We start from the raw sequence: 17,967 nt of genomic DNA on the forward strand, positions 1-17,967 counted from the left end.
TGTACCTCTATTGTGTCTCACCTCGTAGATACCTCGGCGGTCATGCAGGCATTGCGAAATCGGGGTGTAGACAGGCCGTACATGAAAGCGCTGGAAGATATATATATATAGTGGCTGCACAGCAACCATAGTTTCATAAAGAAAGTAACAAAATTTCTATAACGAAAGGTGTTAGGCAAGGATACACATCTCCACAGTAATATTCACAGCTTTCTAGAAGTATTCAGAGACTTGGAATGGGAGCAGTTAGGGATAAGGACAGATGGAGAATACCTCGGTAATCTGTGATTTGCTGATAACATTGCCTTGCTAAGTAACTTGGCGGATGAACATAAGGAATTATTGATGACCTAGACAGGAAAAGTGTAAAGGTAGGCCTGAAAATCAATATGCAGAAGACTAAGGTAACAGTCAACAGCTTCGGGAAGGAACAGCAGCTTACATTAGTTAGTGAAGCACTGGAAGTAGTAGGCGAATATATCTACTTAGGACAGGTATTAACTGCAGATCCGAACAGTGAAATGGAAATAACAAGGAGAATAAGGTTGGGATGAAGTGCATTACCGGCAGCTTATCGGTATCGCTCAAGAGGAAAGTATACAACAGTCGCACCTTACCTGTACTCACCTGTGGGGCTGAAACGTAGAGGCTAATGAAGAGGGTTCTACTCAAGCTGAAGACAAGGCAGAGGTCTATGGAACGAAAAATGGTAGGGGTAACATTAAGAAATAGAAAGTGTACAGAGTGGGTCAGAGAAATGACTCAAGTTACTGACGTTCTAGTGGAAATAAGAAGAAGAAATGGGCATGGGCAGGACATGTAGTGCGAAGGGAGGGTAACCAGTGGTCGCTCAGGGTAGCAAACTGGATTCCAAGGGAAGGAAAGCGTAGCAGGGGGAGGCAGAAAGTTAGGTGGGAGGACGAGGTTAAGAAGTTTTCAGGGGTCAAGTGGATGCAGCTATACTCCCGGACAGGTTTTTGCGTCTACGCAGCCAAAGCTACAGTGCCAAAATGCATCAGTTCACTGTGCAGCAGTATATAGTCCTTTGATAAATTACGTAAATTGGGCCCTAAATAATTATATCATTACAAAAGTGACTATTTTGTGATTAAATCAATATTGTACTCTAATATAGGCCAGTAAAACATTGGTGTAGTGCATTTTAAAATCAGTACATGACACCATGCAAACGGGATGGCTGCGCCATCTGTCTGGAATTTCCCGAAGCGTACATCGGCTGCTGTTGCTACGTCTATCCGTCGGTTTCTGTGCGCATTTGCACTGCGCTTGTTTCGGCAACGTACGTAGCGCGTGATATTCATTAACCGCGAATATACGTTCACATGTAAAGAAGGACATTTATACGTCGTTGGAGGCTCCGAAGCCATTATTTTAAGTGAAGGCGGAACTGAAACCGAAATTGCACCTGAAGCCAGGTATGCCAGAACTACATGGTGTAGTAACACCATGATGAAAGCTCTGCCCCCGTAGCCTTGGCTTCATAGCCACAAAAACTTGTTCACGAGTATAGCACATGACCGGGTTAATTGGAGGAATATGGGTGTGTGTGTGTGTAAAACCTTTATTCGGAGGAAGCTTGAGGTAGCCGGAGCAACCTCACGCAAACACTAGGTGGGCTCCTCATTACAGGAGCCCATTGGCGACCGCTGCGGCTCGGGCTCGGTGAACCAGGGCCTTCTGGCTTGCCAGATCGGAGCAGCCGAGCAGGGCTGCCTCCCAGTCCTCCCGGGTGGGGTTGGGTTTGGGGGTGAGGTTCAGGGTTGACTGACATGCCCACATCATATGGAAGATGTCCGAAGACTTCTCCGCACAGTGCGGGCACTTTCCGGTACAGGCAGGATCAAAGTGTTTCAAAACTGCCAGGCACAGCAGCGTTTTGGTGTAAAGGCGGAGGAGTGTGCGTTCCTCCACCTTTGTAACACCCTTACAAGGCTTAGGATAAATTGCATGGCCGAATTGAAATAATTCAATAATTTCTCGAAAAGTGAAAGCCGGATTGGGTTCGAGATCCGTATCATAAGGGTCTGAAGGCGTTGCCCGGAGAGTGAGCGCGCGGGCGGCGGCGTCGGCCGTTTCATTGCCTTCGAGGCCCATGTGAGCTGGAGCCCATACAATCGTTCGAGACGCGGGGGCCCCGAGGTAGTCACTGTTTTGAAGGATGCGGTGCGCAAAGAGAGGAATGTACCCCTGTTTAATATTTCTGCAGGCCCCTCTCGAGTCGGTGATGATGACTCGTGAGTCCTTGTCTGCGGCGGCTAACGCGATGGCAACTTCCTCCGCATGTGTTATGTCTTGAGCTCGGAACGTTAGGCCATTCACCGTGATTTTTTGATGGACGACTGCGGCTGTGTACCACCCCCCATGGTGAGGGCCGGAGGCGTCCACGTAGAAAATTCCGTGTTTGTTCCCATAGTGACGGGCCAGTGCCTTCGCCCGCGCAAGGCGCCTGCCACTGTGGTCGTCACGTGTCATGTTGGCCGGAAGAGGGCATACGTGCAGGGCGTATCTCCAGATTTCAGGAATGCGTACGCGCTCTTCCGTAAATGTTGGGTGGTGGATGTGTAGTCGGGCTAATAGGCGGCGTCCCGACGGCGTTTTTGAAAGTCTTGTGTATTGATTAGTCAAGTGCGCCTCTCGGAGCTCCGCGAATGTGTTTATCATCCCCAGACCCATAAGCCGCTGGTTGGATGTGTTGATCGGGAGATCGAGGGCACGCTTGTACATCTTTCTGAGAATCACTTCGAGAGCGTTCTCATCAAATCTGCGCAGGTGGAGGTAAGGAGTCGAGTAGAGTACTCGACTGGTCACGAATGCATGCGCCAGCCGCAAAGCGTCTGTGCACCGTAACCCCCCACGTTTGTTGGAAACCCGACGCACCATCCAGCCCACCTGGTCCCCCACCTTGCGCAGTTTTGCTAGTGTTGTATCAGCCCGTCGATGTTTGTGGGTAAGGAGACCAAGTACTCTAATCTCATCGTGTTCGGGTATTGGACCGCTGGCCAGGGATAGTTCCATTTTTGTGGTGCACTTAGGCGACGGGCGAATGTGCACAAATTCAGATTTGGACGGTGAGCATTGAAGGCCGCAGCGGCGGGCGTAAGCGTCTACGATCTGCGCCGCTTGCTGCAGGTTGGCCTCAATGTCTCCAACCTATCCGTGTTTGGCCCAGATGGTTATGTCGTCGGCGTACAGCGCGTGCTGGATGCCTTCGACCGTCGCCAACTGAGCCGGGAGTTTCATCATGGCCAGATTGAAAAGTAATGGCGAGAGGACCGCGCCCTGTGGGGTGCCTCTCGTTCCCAGTTTATATGGGCCGTGTTCTTCGTCTTGTATTCGGATGAAAGATTGCCGATCTGAGAGAAATTGCTTGATGTACTGAAATGTGTTATGTCCACAGTTCGTCTGGGAGAGATGTTGCAGTATGATTTCGTGTGTGACATTGTCGAAAGCCCCCTTCAAGTCAAGGGCGAGTACTGCCTTATCGTTGAAGGGATATTCGACAGGGTTGAGAATTTCTCGGTCGAGTTGAAGCAGAACATCCTGAGCGGACCTTTGCGGGCGGAAACCGAACATGGTGTCTGCGAATGTATTTTTATTTTCCAGAAACCCAGACAGCCTGTCCCGCACCATGGTCTCCATCAGCTTTCCCGCACAAGACATGAGGAAGATGGGGCGGAGGTTGTCTGTGTTTATGGCTTTGCCGGCTTTCGGAATGAAAGTTACCAGGGCGGTCTTCCATTCAATTGGTAGAGGTGCCTCACCAAGCCAGATCGAGTTGATGAAAGCGAGGAGGGTTTCGTAGGCGGGGTCGGGAAGATTGGCAAGCAGTTTCATAGTTATCTTGTCCCGGCCCGGTGCTGTTCCTCGTTTCATTTTAGCCAGGGCCGCCTTCAGATCATGCAACTGGAACGGTTGATCCAGATCTGCGTTCTCTGAACCTGCATACGAGTATGCGGGTCCTCCGGGGTCCTGCTTAGTGCAAAGATACTGGTCGCGCAGTTTGCATGCTAATTTTGATGTATTTCCATCGAAGCTATGAATAGCTCGTTGGAGATGTTTTTGTGTCTCGGCGCGGGTTTGAGTCGGGTCAATTAGGGCACGGAAAAGGCGCCACGTGCTCCGGCTCGACATTTGTCTGGCCGCCATGTTGCAGCGGTCTACCCAGTTTGAGTCGGCGAGTTGGGCCGCGTACTCTGCCGCTCGCTGAGTGAGCTCGGCGATACGAATTTTGAGCTTTCTGTTATGTTTTTGGCAGCGCCATCTGCGGATGAGGCTGTGCCGCGCTTCCCAAAGGTGCAGAAGGTGGTTGTCCACATCTGGAGTGGCCTCCGAGGGCTGAATTTGTGTTTCCACCGAACGAAGATGTGTAACCAATCCTTGTGCCCACGCGTGGTATCCTTGTTCGTGGATAGAGGCCGAATTGGTGTAGCTTTGCCGAAACTTATTCCAGTCGGGTAGCCGGGCTTGTGCGTGGGGTCTTGCCAATGGTTTAGTTCTTACAGTGGTATTGATAAGGCAGTGGTCACTACCGAGGGTTTCCTCGGTGTTGATCCATTCTGCGTGTACAATGTTTTTGGTAAAGGTGAGATCCGGGCATGTATCCCGGGTCACTGAATTACCCATCCGCGTTGGATATGCAGGGTCAGTGTGAAGAGTCAAGCCCAGCGTGGACGTGAGTTCCGCTAGCTTGCGTCCCCGCTTCTCTTCACACACGTATCCCCAGAGTGTACTGTGGGCGTTGAAATCACCCACAATCACCAAGGAGTCCCTGCCCGCAGCCTTTAGAGCGCGGCTATGAGTCTCGGGGAGCAGTAGATGTTGAGTACGTGGAGTGGCGCATCTTGTTTCTTGAGCGGAAGAAGTGTCACCATCACGTAGGAATATTCAGTGTCAAGTTCTAAGTCAACTAGAGTAGCCGTATAATTTTTATGCACGCAGACGCAGGAAGAGGGGTCCTGCTGAAAGGTGATGTAATTTGTGAGGGTGACGCCACTCCCTGGCTCCTGGAGGGCAACCACCGCGGGAAGAGAGTCGAAGTTGAAAGGTAAAGTCGGAGATCCGCCCTCTTTGCGCAGGAATGGAAGCCCCGACAGTTCCATTGGACAATTTGGACGGGGGTGGCCGAATTGGTTCTTGGGGAGCGCCTGATCTTAGGGCTGCTCGCCATGGTCATTTAGGCTGAGGAGGCGTTGTATTGACACTGCTCCGGAGCCAACACTCGCCGGTAGGGGGGCATCCTCCATACCGGAGAGCGAGCAGTTGTCGTCATCGTCTACCTCAGGGGTGCGTCTAGAAGTTTTGTTAGGACGGCCGGGTAACGGACCGCCGGGCCTGCGCGAGGAGCGTAAGGAATGCGCAATTTGTTTGGCAATCATCGCGGGGATTGTCTCTTGTAATTTGGAGATGGCGTTGACCATCATTGAAATTTGATTTTCTATGGCAATGAATCGTGCCTCCGTGGCCCCGAATCGGGCCTCGAATGCTGCCTCCAAGCTTGTTACCGCCTTTAGCACCACGAGCTCACTCACCATTACCTCAGCCGCGGGAGGCGAGGGCGGAGAAGACTGGTTAATTTTGGATTCCAATTCGTTAATTTTCTTAAGCAGCATCTCGTTTTGGGCCCTGAGTGCTGCTATTTGATCTTGTTCGGCGCTACGCGCCCTTGGGAAGGGAGTGGAAAGGGGGGAGAGAGAAGCAGCCCCACCCGAACCGCTCACCTGGTGTCCGTTTTTGACTGCGTTGACCCAGGCCCTGGTATCACCGCGCGTTTCCGTCGTTTGTTTCGCCAGTCCACCGTGGGGTGGCGACACCTTCGATGGTCGTTTTTCAGCACCTCCTGTAGGTGGGTTCTCGATGTTGGTGATTTCCTGGCGAGGCTGATCGCCGGGAGGCCCAACATGGCGGCGTTTCTTCTTGGGCGCCATATTTTTCTTTTTTATCTTGGGTGTGCGGAATTTTGCCGCACAGTCGAGAGAGTTGGTGACATGGGAGCCACCGCACACAGAACACCGCGGAACACAGTTGTGAGGAGCCCGCACCCCCTCCACTAGCAGAGCTTGGAATCCGCAGAGTCCACAGGTGTCAGACTGCAAGTTTGGACATGCATCCGTGCGATGCCCGACGGCCCCACAGTGGCCGCACGCAGGAATAGTTTTGTAATAGTTTCGCACAGAGACGACCATGTTGTCATAGTGCACGTAACGGGGCTTCTCTTTACCCGCGAAAGTGATGCGTGCCTTGTTGGATGTTCCGAATTTCCGGATTTCTAGGATGGTGCCGGCGCGCCAGCACACTCGGTCTTGGAGAGTTTCTGTGGTGTCCGAGTTACGGACCACGATCACGCCGTGGCATATGTTGCCGCCGTCTTGTCTCAGGTAACCCCGAAGCGGGATCGACCCCTTCTCGGTGTTTACTGCGAAGTCCCCGATGAGCAGGTCGGCCGCCTCGATGTCCGGGGTATGCACAATGATGATGTTTTGTTCTCATGAGGGTAGAACCGAGACGGCGCTGGCCCGTTTCAGCCCGAGGTACGCCGAAATGGCAGTGTCGTAGCCAGTTTCCGTGAACGCCTCGTGAAGAGAAACACTTTCTCTGGGCTTTATGACTATAATGTAGTCTTCGGGGGCCGGTTTGGGCATTGGACGCGGCTTCCACTTCGAGAACGCCTTGTCCTTGCTTCCCGTGGCACGCGTCGCGGTAGCGTTCATGTTCCGACCGACGAAATGGCGGCCGGGGCGGCGCCGAACGCCGCCATCTGGGCTTTGTCTTGGGAGCGGCGTGCAGCCGCTTGAAGTAAAGCTTGACTCCAAATTTTCGGGATAACCGTTGAATTTGTATCTCCGGTGGCGGGTACCGAGGTCCACAACATTGCCTCAGGGTCGTAACCGCGTATTTGATCTGCTGAAGTCGCCATTTTTTCCTCGGAGGGCCGATTCCGCCAGGCCAGGCGTCGGCGATGTCGTTAGGCTTAACGACGGCGCCAACGTGGTCAGTTGAAAAATGGCCGTAGATTTGAAAAAAAAATCGGCCTACCTGGACGACTTTTGTATCCAGTTGTTCCGCTTGATTTTTCGGATCGATCGATGCCAGTTTTGCCGGGGTAGGATGATTTGGGACGCGGCCCCAGCCGCAAATTGGCGGAGCCGAAATACACGCGTCTGCTCTCTTCGCGCGCTCGCAGCGCCCCTCAGGCATGGGAAAGGCCTTCGCCCTGCAGTGGGTAAGTCAGGCTGACGATGATGATGATTGTGTCTCGCATACTTCTAAACATGCTGTCGTAAGCCAAGAAATAGGGTGTTGCTCAATCTCTGCCTTAAGAGTAGATGTATCAGCGGTTTTAACACCGCCTGCTCATTCTGCTAATTTCTTTTGTAATGCACAGTGCACGACATGTACTGCGGCAGCGCAGTACAATTATTGGTTTTCTTGTGAGCTTCGCATGATAGCGCTGATGCTGGTGCAACACGCGGCCCTCAATGCTGTCGCGTTAAACCGTCAAGCTATTTCTTTTCATGTCACATGACTGTACCCATCTTTCTTGTCTGCAATTTCTGCGGTAAAATGGGAACCTAGGTAGTTTCTTACTGGCCTCGTCAGTGTTCCTATACAGAATTCCCTTTATGACTGACTGTTCATTGTTACGTTTTGAGGTGCATTTTTTTTTTTTCACCCTTCATTGTTCTGTTTATTGTTTGAAAACTAAAGCCTGTTCAGCCGCAAATTTCGAAAAATATAGGGAGTATAATTTTTTTCTACAGTGGCCGATCTTCAACCAAGCCTCCGAATGCGCATACAAGGGACCGCAGTTCGGAGAAGTCGCGCTCGAAAAAGTCTTCGTCCCAGAAGAACACGAACAAAAGTGGCCCCACGGACTTGTCCATGGGCTCCATTTCAGTGACGAACGGTCGAACAAAGTCGCCAGCTGTGGAAAAGTGCTCGCACTGCAGCTGTGTTGCCCCCGAGAACAGTGCTGTGACGGGGACTAGCGCGTCATGGTTGCGTGATTCCACAGTCAACGAATGCGCCACCATGGGTGTGACAGTGGTGACCGGTTCAGGGCCCGTGGAGCCCTCTACAGCTGTGGGGACATCTCTGTGTTGCATGGCGCCTGACCAGGTGACATCAACTGGTGAGTGTGGAGGGCTGCTATGTCCCCTCCGGTCATTGTTGCTTTTAGATTTTAGGAACATGCCAGCAAATGCACCAAAAAAAAAAGTCAAGTTATGGTTGTGCCATACCTCACTGTGGTTAAAAGGATGTTAAAGTTACAGGCACTGTGCAACAACGTAAAGAAAGAACTTGTACCTGTATCGATAGCTTACCACATTCTAATGGGAAAGAGCTGATTTGGCGGGAAAGCTCGGACTACAGTTATTGCTATTGGCAGCCATTTTCTATTGCTACTGGTAGGTGAGGGTATGTTAATGGCGACCGCACACTTGCCGTGTGCTCGCCCACCATGTATGTCACTGAATAGGCTCAGAGTTGACAAAAAAAAAATTAAAAAAAAAAAAGCAGAGAGCAAATGTAAAAATAATACAAAAAGAAGTAACAAATACAATCGCGAAGTAAAATAACAGTGTTAAAAAGTAAAGTGAAAGTTATGTTGTACACGTTAGAAAGGCGGCAGACTGCAGAACAAGCTCATAATGGAGCTAGGCACGGAACTCTCAATGCTTTCACATTTCCGCATATAAGGAGATTTAATAAGTGCATCCCCGTAGCTTTTTTTTCTGGGAACGAAAAGTTGCAGTGGTCCTGAGCGACCATTGAAAAAATTTGGTACAGTCTACTCTGTTGCATACCAAACCACAGGAGCTGCAACTGGATAACATCCTTCGTTTGCTTTGCAATGTGCAGTCCCTTCGCCGTCGGCGCATCCGGCACCCCTGCTGTCACCAACAGGGCCCCCTGTTGTCAGCTCATCGACTCCTGACGTGAGCCTTGCTCCCCCAACACCTGAAGTGACCACAGACTCTCCGGCACCAAATACACCACCATCACACTCTCCCCCTCACGACTCTCCTCTCCTAAACTCTCCCCCGCCCGAAGTCACACTGGAACCACATGCATCTCCCATTTTGGAGAACTCCGGTGTTCTGAACCTGGGAGATTGCAGCTCAACGACCGATGAGCGTCGTGCCGTTGCCGCCGTGGCACCTGTGACTCCTGTCGTCAATCCTGTTGTGCCCATCACTTCCACAGCCCCCATCGTAAGTGTTGTCACTCCTGTGAATACTGTTACGCCTGTCAAGACTGTTGTCCCCGTCAGTACCGTCACACCTGTCAATACTGTCACGCCCGTCAGTTCCGTCACGCCCGTCAGTACAGTAACGCCCCTCAGTAGCGTCACGCCCATCAGCTCTGTCACAACTGTCAACAACGTCACACCTATCAGTACCAATGTGACGGGTGTGACTGCTATTGCGCCAATGAACACCATCACCTCAGTGCGCAGCACAGTCGCTACCCCTCCCGTTGTGAACTCCTTCACACCTGTGGCGCCCGTGAATCCGGTAATGGCGGTTGTTCCGCGGTTACCGTCACCAAAGGAGGAGAAGGAAGAGGTGCTGCCAGAGTGCCGGTTTGCCACGGCGGTCACCAAGCGGGAACCCATGGACATGGAACAGCAGCAGCCGCAGCAGCGTACGGGCCCTGCTCTAGTGCCCCTGGGAAAGAATGCGGTAATGCTCTCAGTGCAGCAGACGAAAGTGGTCTCGCAGACGAGGCTCCGCGGCAGCGGCAAGAGTAGTGGGCTTGCCGTGGGCGTCGCCAAGGCCTCGGCCAAGACCACATCAGTCTTCTCGGCACCACTGGGCTCTGGTACGGGTTCACCCAAGGTGCAAGAAGTAGCGCCAGTCAACCTCAAGGTAGATTGATAACATTTCATTGAATTATTGAGTTTTTCCACTGATGACAAAATCGACTTTGCATTTTAATTGAATCAATTTTGTTGGACAATTGAATTTTTTTTTCTGTGTCAGCTCAAGCAGTAGTTGTGGCCATGGTATAATAGTATTTGCTTTGCAGCCTGCATTTGTTCAGCGTGGTTTATTGTGAAGTGTTGCGAAGTCTGTAGCTTTCAATAACGAGGTTAGGTTGGCCTAGGTTAGCTTTCTCAGGCTAGCCTTGTTGGCGTGTTACAAGGTTGCCATGGTAACTGAGTGCTCAGTCTCGGCCATCCCCTTTATCACCCTAGCCATCGCCAGTAGATGGCTGACGGGGGGCGTCATACCACTTCCAGATTTCCAAGTCGTGCGAAGCGATGATCCAGAAGCCCGATGGGGGGCCGCACACTACGGGGATCCCGACATGCGTGGCGGTGGCAACGCGACGGCCTCAGGATGCTGCCGGCAGCAAGATTGTGGTGGAGGAGAAGTGCGACACCACGGTGTCGGTGGTGCCCGCGCTCAGCGTCCTCAACGCCTCGAGCCAGCCGATTCCTGTGGGCATCGCTGTGGCACAGCAGCGCCAGGACCACACCATCACCTGCAGTGAGTCGGCGCTTTTCTTGCAGTGACGGCTGTCAAAGGGCGCGCTTTGCGGTTCTGCCGCTAAATGGCTTGAAGGAATGTGAGAACGAGAAAGGGGACGAAACGGGAGTAATGCTGCACTGAGCTTTTGACTTGTGGGATCCGTAACGCCATCTATGTGCAGTGGTGTAAACTAGCACTTGTGCTGTTTGCCATGTCATTTAAGTTCCTTTGTCTTCTAAGGTGGCGGAAAGTTTTGATCCAGCCACCAGCAGACCCCTGGGGCAAAGCGCGAAGGTGAAACCGTCAGGTTGCTAACATGCCTATTGCACACTGTTGTCGCCTAGCCTATTGCACAGTCAGCTTACCACGTATAGTCTGCTAGTGCAGCTTTTCAGAACTGCTGAGAGTGCAGGAGTGCAATTGTCAATACCCTTCAAATATAGGGGAGCCTTGACACGTTGCGCACCTGCTGTGTCCTCTATCAGCAGCAGAGCAAATGGATGCTTGCATCGTTTTTCCCCCACAGCAAACTGTTGTTCCAGAAAGTCTCGTTGTGCAAGAAGGGTAACCGTCAGCATTCTTCTTTTCCGGTTTGGTCAGCTTGGTTTATGGGTCTTAATTTCCCAAGATGGCTAGGGCTATGAGGGACACTGTAGTGGAGAGTTCCGGAAATATTGACCATCTGGGGTTCTTTAACATTCAGTGACATCGCACAGCACCCGGGCACCTTGCTTTTCGCCTCTATCGAAAAGCGGCTGCCACGGCCACGATTCGATCTCGCGTCCTTGGGTTCAGCAATCGAGCACCGTAATGACCGACTGACCGCAATGCATGTGCTAAAGCACATCCTTGTTCACATAGTGAAGGTAGGTCATAAAGGGTTTTTTTTTTTTTTCTTTTTCAGGCAAAACAAGCTTGTCAGCAAGCGCTGCAGAGCAGAGTCACATCACGGCAGTCAGTTGTTCGACAGTCATCCTGGCTGCTGGCAGTTCAGACAGAGGACCACGTTTGTGGTAAGAACCGCATCTTACGACTTATGTGAAACATGTGGTTCTGGCTTTTCATGCATGCTTAACACATATGTACGAGTGGTGGCAATAAACTTTTTTTTTTTTTTCGATTTCGAGGCGAACAAGAAGAGATTATCATTCTGCTTGGCTGTCGTAAATATGGAAGGAGGTAAATTCAAGCATTGAAGTTCAATGCGTAGTGCCAAAAAAGGGCTTGGTTGATAGTATTCATTGTAATCATTTAAAATGCTACATGCGCACGAGAACCGAATAGAGAAACTGCCAGCTGCTGCATACAGTGCTCTCATTTCTTTCTTTTTATGGCAATATACAAATGCATATTGACAGGAGTACGTTATAGTGGGTTAAATACGGCATTTCAGATCAGAGTAGCGTGAATAACTCGCTTTTAGAGAAGCCGGCTATATCGCTGTTATGCCGCTGTAATGCCTCTCCAAGACATATGGACCTTAGTGATGCATTTGGCTGCACCATGGCAGACCTGTGCAGTCTTGGTCAGAAGTTTTCAGGCCACCTGGCTGGCTTTACAGCCGCCTTGTGGGGAACTTGGGCATCTCTGAAACCCTAAGTTGCGATGGGGTGATAAGCTCTTGGCATTTACATACATGTCCTTGTAAGGTTCTGCAGTGTGTCTCAAATGCGAGCCACATGACCTGAATACTTTTGACCAATGCTGTACCTTGTGTTGTGCACTTGCCCACATTGCTCCCTTGCCACTGATGGAGAACAGGATATTCTTGTATGATGACCTCAGTCGACCGTCAGCTTTAAAAAGACACCGTGGGCAACCCTGTCCAGTTTTTATCCGTAATCTGTAGATTGATTGCATGGATCCTTTCGGCTCTGTTTCTTTCTTCTTTTTTTCTTTAGAAATTTATTTTCAGATATGAAGCATTTCTTTTTTACCCCTGCCACTTCTTTTAAACTTATGGCTTGCATCATGAATGAGTCGAGTAACTATGTGATCACCACTTGGAAGTAAGCGATGGTGTTGTTTATTTTCGAGTATCTGTGTGCCGAAAACTATTCTGATATCGCTATCTTGCTGTCACTCTCTTGACCTCTCCGTGGCTTGCTTTTGAAAAAGCCAGGGGTAGTGTTGTCTGTATTTAATTGTTGGACACAAAAAGCATGGTGCCCGTGCATCGTCAGCAAGAACTCCAAGTGGTCAGAATTATTCGGAGCCCTCTACCATAGTCTTTCATATCCTTCGTTGCTTTAGGACATTAAACCCTACGAAAACGATGCGAATCCTTCTTTTTCTTTTTATTTTTTTTCATCTTTTTAGCTCATGCAGGCCCAATTTTCAGCGAATGTAGTCATTTTATTTTTATTAAATGTAGTAATCCTGTTGACCAAGGCCAGCATAAAATTGTCCTCGGTGTCTCTTTAAAGGCTTGTCAGGCTCTTCTTGTCCTCTTCAGGGTGTCGTGCCTCGCATGACAGTTCATGACATCTCGTGCATTCTTTCATCTGTCATGTGTGTGCCCGTCCCACTTTCTATCCACTCTGTCCTACTCCTTAGTGTGGGGTAGCTCCCCACCCCCTCCTCTTATCCCCGTACCCCTCCATGAATTCCTTTTCACGATTCGTTCACTGTGCTTGAACTGCTTTCAGCCATGGCCAAGAAAGACCAATGTGGCAAGTGCGCTTGACAGGGAAAGTGAAGGCGCAAGCGTCTCCTGAGAGGTGAAGGAGAAGGGGGAGGGAGAATAATGCATGGCTCTGTATGTTGACAGAGAAGGAAAGCTTTCTTTTTTTCCTTTACGTGCGTGTCTTCTCCATTTCTGCAAGGGCTTTCCGCATTGTTTGCTTGCGAGCGAAGTTGCATCTATCTTCCTTGCAAAATTTGATAAATAGCTGTAACTGGCAAACAGTCCTGTTCATTTTGAAGCCAAATTGAACACTGCAATTGCTAAGCAATCGACATATCATTGACGACGCTTGAAAGGTTCTAATGATTTAAAGGGACATCAAAGGGCAGTACTAAGTCATAAAATTTTAAGTCTTATTCCCAGCAGTGTCTAGGAAGAAAGAGGCGACTTACTGAGAATTCCAGCTTATTACACAGACCTGTGTATGGTACAAGGTATAATCTCTGGATAGCAATGATGGGGAAAAAGTTTTTATCCATGTATAATGCGAGTGAAGAAAGCTCACCAAACGCATTTATTTGCACTGCATTTTGCGGTGGCCCACGAGGTGAACGCGCTTTGTGCCTGCACGTCCGCCACACTGCACCAGGCATCAAGTAGGGCCAAGCACCTTCTTGTGCCAGTGCCGGTTTTCTCCCATTTTCGTGCCGATGCGCTTGATCAGAGAATTTCATGCACTCTGGGAAGAGCAGCTCACATTCGCCCCAGCAGCCGTAGAAAACACACAGTCCTCCGGTTGTTGTAAACTGGTATACCGCGTTCAGCTCGGGTGCGGGACGGCGGTGCACGAGTTGCCAGCTAGCATGTGCCGTGTCGTTGCCTTTTAGCATCTAGTATCCAGTGCGTGGCTTGTGCTCCCAGGAAGTGTTCTCAGATTTGGAGCTTTAGCGATCATCGTCGTCTCTCCGGTGTGTCATCTGCCGAGAGTTGCTTGCTGGAGACATCTTTTCATAGAAAGTATTGGAAACACACTCTTCTTTGGCACCTGTGAGCACGTTTAGTATCCAACATGTCGATTGCAGTACTGACGAGCTTCTTGTGATGAACGCTGGTCAAGCTTCTGCAATCCAGTTGTAGGGTATGGTTAGCATGGCTGGGGTGGTCCGAGAGAGACCCGTGTAAAATGTAGAACGCTGCTTTCGCAGTGCCAGTATGACACGAGGTGCGCTAGCCCTGCTTCCGGTTGTTTGGGTCGTGAGCACCATGTTTGCAATGTCAGCGTGGTGAAATGTCATTGAAACGGACAAGTAGCCCCACCACCACTTGACAGCGCCTTCTCTCCCTGGAAGCCTGATGCTGATTGTGCCGAATTATAACGAGACCGGAAGTGCGAATTTAGGTTCAAAATATCGGGTCCGCAAATAATGCGAGGCGGACATCTGACGGGATAAAATCGGAAAAAAAGACATCATGTTATATGCAGGTTTTCGTTGTAATTCGTGGTTTTCTTACCAGCAGAATGAACTGTTCGGAATGAGAAAATAATCTTGTAGTTCTGCAAGAATAATCTGTGGCTGTGGTGGTTGCCCTAGCTTTTCCGGCTATTGTCTTTTGATGTCCCTTTAGTGTGCTCAAGTTCTTAGACAATTGTCATTGGATGCTTTGGCCCATCATGTAAGACGGCTGTTTCAAAACTTATACGCATAAAGCTGTAGTCAAAAAGTTGTGCTAGCCATGGTATGTGAAGGGTGCGCCAGCTAAAATGGACCAAGATTAACAAAAAGAAAGCTAAAAGTGCTTCCCAACTGAAATCAAGTTGAGTTTGGTTGCGAGATAAGCGTTAAGAACACCGACAGGTGCTTTTGCCGTAGATTATATCTGATGATTATCTGATGATCATCTCTGAGCCAGCGGCTGTGCAAATCTCTCTATTGTGAGCATCGCAGAAGGTGCAAATCAGGCAGTGTATATGCTTATGTAAGCACTATAATCACAGTGCACTCGGGCACACGCGCTGTCACACGCTTTTAATTTTTTTTAAAAGTTCTTGGGCTGTCAATTTTGCAGAATAGAAAGGCCCGCGCTGCCTTGTCGAAAGTACAGGGTTGGATTATTTTCCTGGCACTAAAAAACTTTCCTATTCATATCTAAATATTTTGGCACTTAAAAAGTTATTTATAGAGCACTAGACATTTAAGTAAGTGGGATGAAAAAAATTAACAGTGGGTCCTTTACATGGCTCCTAACGCTCACTTGATTTCGGCCTGGAAGAAGGTTTATTTTAAATCTTCATCCATCTTAGCTCGGACACCCTGTATAAGGACACTGGGCCTACAAGATCACAGTTGGAGCATGCAGTGTGTCTACAAGGTGTTCTGTATTTCTTAAGTTGCGAAAAATTCTCCTGCACAAACTGCTACACTATTCGGACTCAAACGCCAACCACAAGGTAACTTGGGATGATGTACGCTTCTCGGTGGTGTAATTTAACGCCTGAGTTCACCCGCATTTTCCAGAATCGGTGAAAAGCTGCTATTGTCTATGGCGTAACTTTTTGTTGGGGCGAGCAAATCAGCTATTCGACAGGCTGCGCCATCTGGTGAACCGTGAAGCAACCAATATCCTACATACGGCGCGGCAGGCCTAGCAGTTCATTAGATGGTGCAGCCTGTCGAATGGTTGATACGTTTACCACGGCGGAAAGTTTCGTCGCAGACAACTGCAGTTTTTCTCCGATTCCATAAAATGCAGGCAAGTTGAGACGTTAAATTACGCTATTGAAAGGCATAGACTGTCACGAGTTACCTTGTGGTCGACGTTTGAGCCCGAATAGCGTAGCTGTTTATGCAGGAGAATTTTTCCCAACTCGGACAGATGGGTACAGAACACTCTACAGAAGCCAGTTCCTCAATGCACAATGTGATTTCGAGCTAGAAAGACGGGAAGCGATTCTCGGTGCTTATTGGGCACTCTGCCACGCGTGGGACGTGGGTGTATGGGCAGGCTAAAGGTGGCGCATGCGTGATTCTACAGCGAATCGAGGCAAGGACCAGCTGGCCACCAGGGAATGGCTGAGACCACAACAACGTGCCTCGTCGCAGCTGGCAAGTGACGTTGTTTTACTTGTATTTCCCTCTAGTAGTGGCGCTGTTCTAATATGGCAGGTTGAGATGGCAATCGAACCTTCCAGGATCCCTGGGCAGTGAGTAAGACATGCTACTCCTAGGCCATACAGGCACGTTCATACGAACTAGTTGAGGCTGTATTTTGTAGGTGTTTATGTCAGATCGTATTTCACATAATTGGGTAGCTTTAACGAAGTCTTGCCAGTGAAAATGTGTGAGATAATAGTGGTGCAAATTAAAGGGTTAGTGATAATGCAATGCCAAAGTGCAAGCACTCCGATGAGAATCTTATTTTGATGGGCTCTTCTCCTTGTACCTTGTTTAGTCCGATCCTAGCCACGCCTCCATATGGCTTTTTAGGTCTCTCTCTGGTGGTCTTTCACGTATCGTGGCAGCTAACGACTGTGTGTTAATCAATATGTGCAAGGTTTGTAGAGGCTGGTGATTAAACGAATAGCGAAGTTCATGTGCGCCAACGGGAAACACTATTGTGTCATACCTTCAAAAGCAGGGCTCTAGCGTCCCCTTCTATATTTTTGCCAGCAACACCCACCCAAAGCTGTGTTGCTGTTCGCAAGTCTTTTTAAGCGGCAAAATTTTTGCAGACTCTATAGCTTACTGCATCGGCCATGACATACTGCTCGGGTGAACATCAATGTTCTCATTATCGACTTGCTACTTATTAGCATGCACCTGAGTGTAGCCATAGGGCTACAGATCTTTAGTGTAGCTTTCCTTTGTATCTGTGTCACAGTGTATGGTGATGAATGGCTACTACCTCTTGACTGAAGTCTACTTTGCCTTGTGGGTTTCTTCTAAATGCGTAGTAAATACTCTCACTTTGCTGCTGTTGTGCTCTGAAAACACCAGCTTTTGCCATCAGGCTAAACTAATGCTGTGTCATGTTCCTGCACCCAGGGCCCGTGCCGGCGCACACCACCTGGGAGTCTCATTCGGATGCCCTGGCCTTGCGTCCGGCTGCGGCCGCCCTGCCGTGGCTTGCAACGACACCAGCACCACCTGTCGTGACGACGCCCACCATCTGGCTGCCACAGGAGGCCACACCGCCACCCTTGGCGTCGCCGGGCGGCTTTCAGTTGGCGCGCGACGCACTCACTGGGCAGCTGTACCTGGTGCCCGCAGCGCCGACGACCAGCTGGACGCTGTCCGGTGCGGCCACGGCCAGCCCCGTGCAGCAGATCCTGACAACACAGCAGCACACGACCTTCCAGCAGATAGTGCCAGACCAGTGGAGGAGCGAGCTGAAACCCACTGCGACGGTACATGTCAACTCTTGCAAGCACTCTCTTCACATAGTGGTTTGCCTCAACTTTGTCCAACTTGTTTTCTACTCTAGAGCAAATCCATCAATTAGGATTGTAAATATTTCTTTGCTTCGCCTGCTTTACTTCACCTGTTTCAACTTTATTACTTCAAAGGCTTTCTTAGTGCCTCTGAAGGTGTGGGATGCATAAAAACATAGGAAAAATAACACAGAATCACTTGAAAGAGAAAATTTTCTTACCTTGCTCTCGAATGTGGTCGTGACAGTCACTTGCACCCATACGAAGCTTTTCTACTCGTAGCCAGAAGCTTAATGCCATAAGAAGCAAGAAGAAGAAAGGGAGCTGTTGACCAAAACAAAACTTGCCGTGAAGTGAACCCATGCATTATTTGTTGTCATATTGACTTTTAACACAGGAGTAGCATATCGTTTCTT

General features: G+C 49.7%; 1 protein-coding gene and 1 pseudogene across 4 annotated transcripts in view; one reads left to right on the top strand and one right to left on the bottom strand.

Annotated features, from left to right (window-relative positions):
- Positions 1 to 17,967, top strand: part of wge (BAH domain and coiled-coil containing protein winged eye) — a 170,347-nt gene that overhangs the window by 121,944 nt on the left and 30,436 nt on the right. For 2 of the 4 annotated variants that reach the window (XM_084604474.1, XM_084604476.1), the window contains exons 6-12: positions 7,779 to 8,149; positions 8,881 to 9,890; positions 10,265 to 10,514; positions 11,401 to 11,509; positions 13,145 to 13,216; positions 16,156 to 16,226; positions 17,166 to 17,527. In XM_084604474.1, coding sequence (XP_084460600.1) covers positions 7,779 to 8,149; positions 8,881 to 9,890; positions 10,265 to 10,514; positions 11,401 to 11,509; positions 13,145 to 13,216; positions 16,156 to 16,226; positions 17,166 to 17,527 — 2,245 coding nt within the window. The remainder of the gene's footprint in view (positions 1 to 7,778; positions 8,150 to 8,880; positions 9,891 to 10,264; positions 10,515 to 11,400; positions 11,510 to 13,144; positions 13,217 to 16,155; positions 16,227 to 17,165; positions 17,528 to 17,967) is intronic. The other 2 variants (XM_084604475.1, XM_084604477.1) reach the window with 1 other exon arrangement.
- On the bottom strand, positions 5,062 to 7,301 carry LOC146189702 (uncharacterized; annotated as a pseudogene).

The sequence above is a fragment of the Amblyomma maculatum genome, chromosome 5 (genome assembly GCF_055883805.1).
Source record: "Amblyomma maculatum isolate TAMU_Amacu chromosome 5, ASM5588380v1, whole genome shotgun sequence".
Classification (NCBI taxonomy): Eukaryota; Metazoa; Arthropoda; class Arachnida; order Ixodida; family Ixodidae; genus Amblyomma; species Amblyomma maculatum.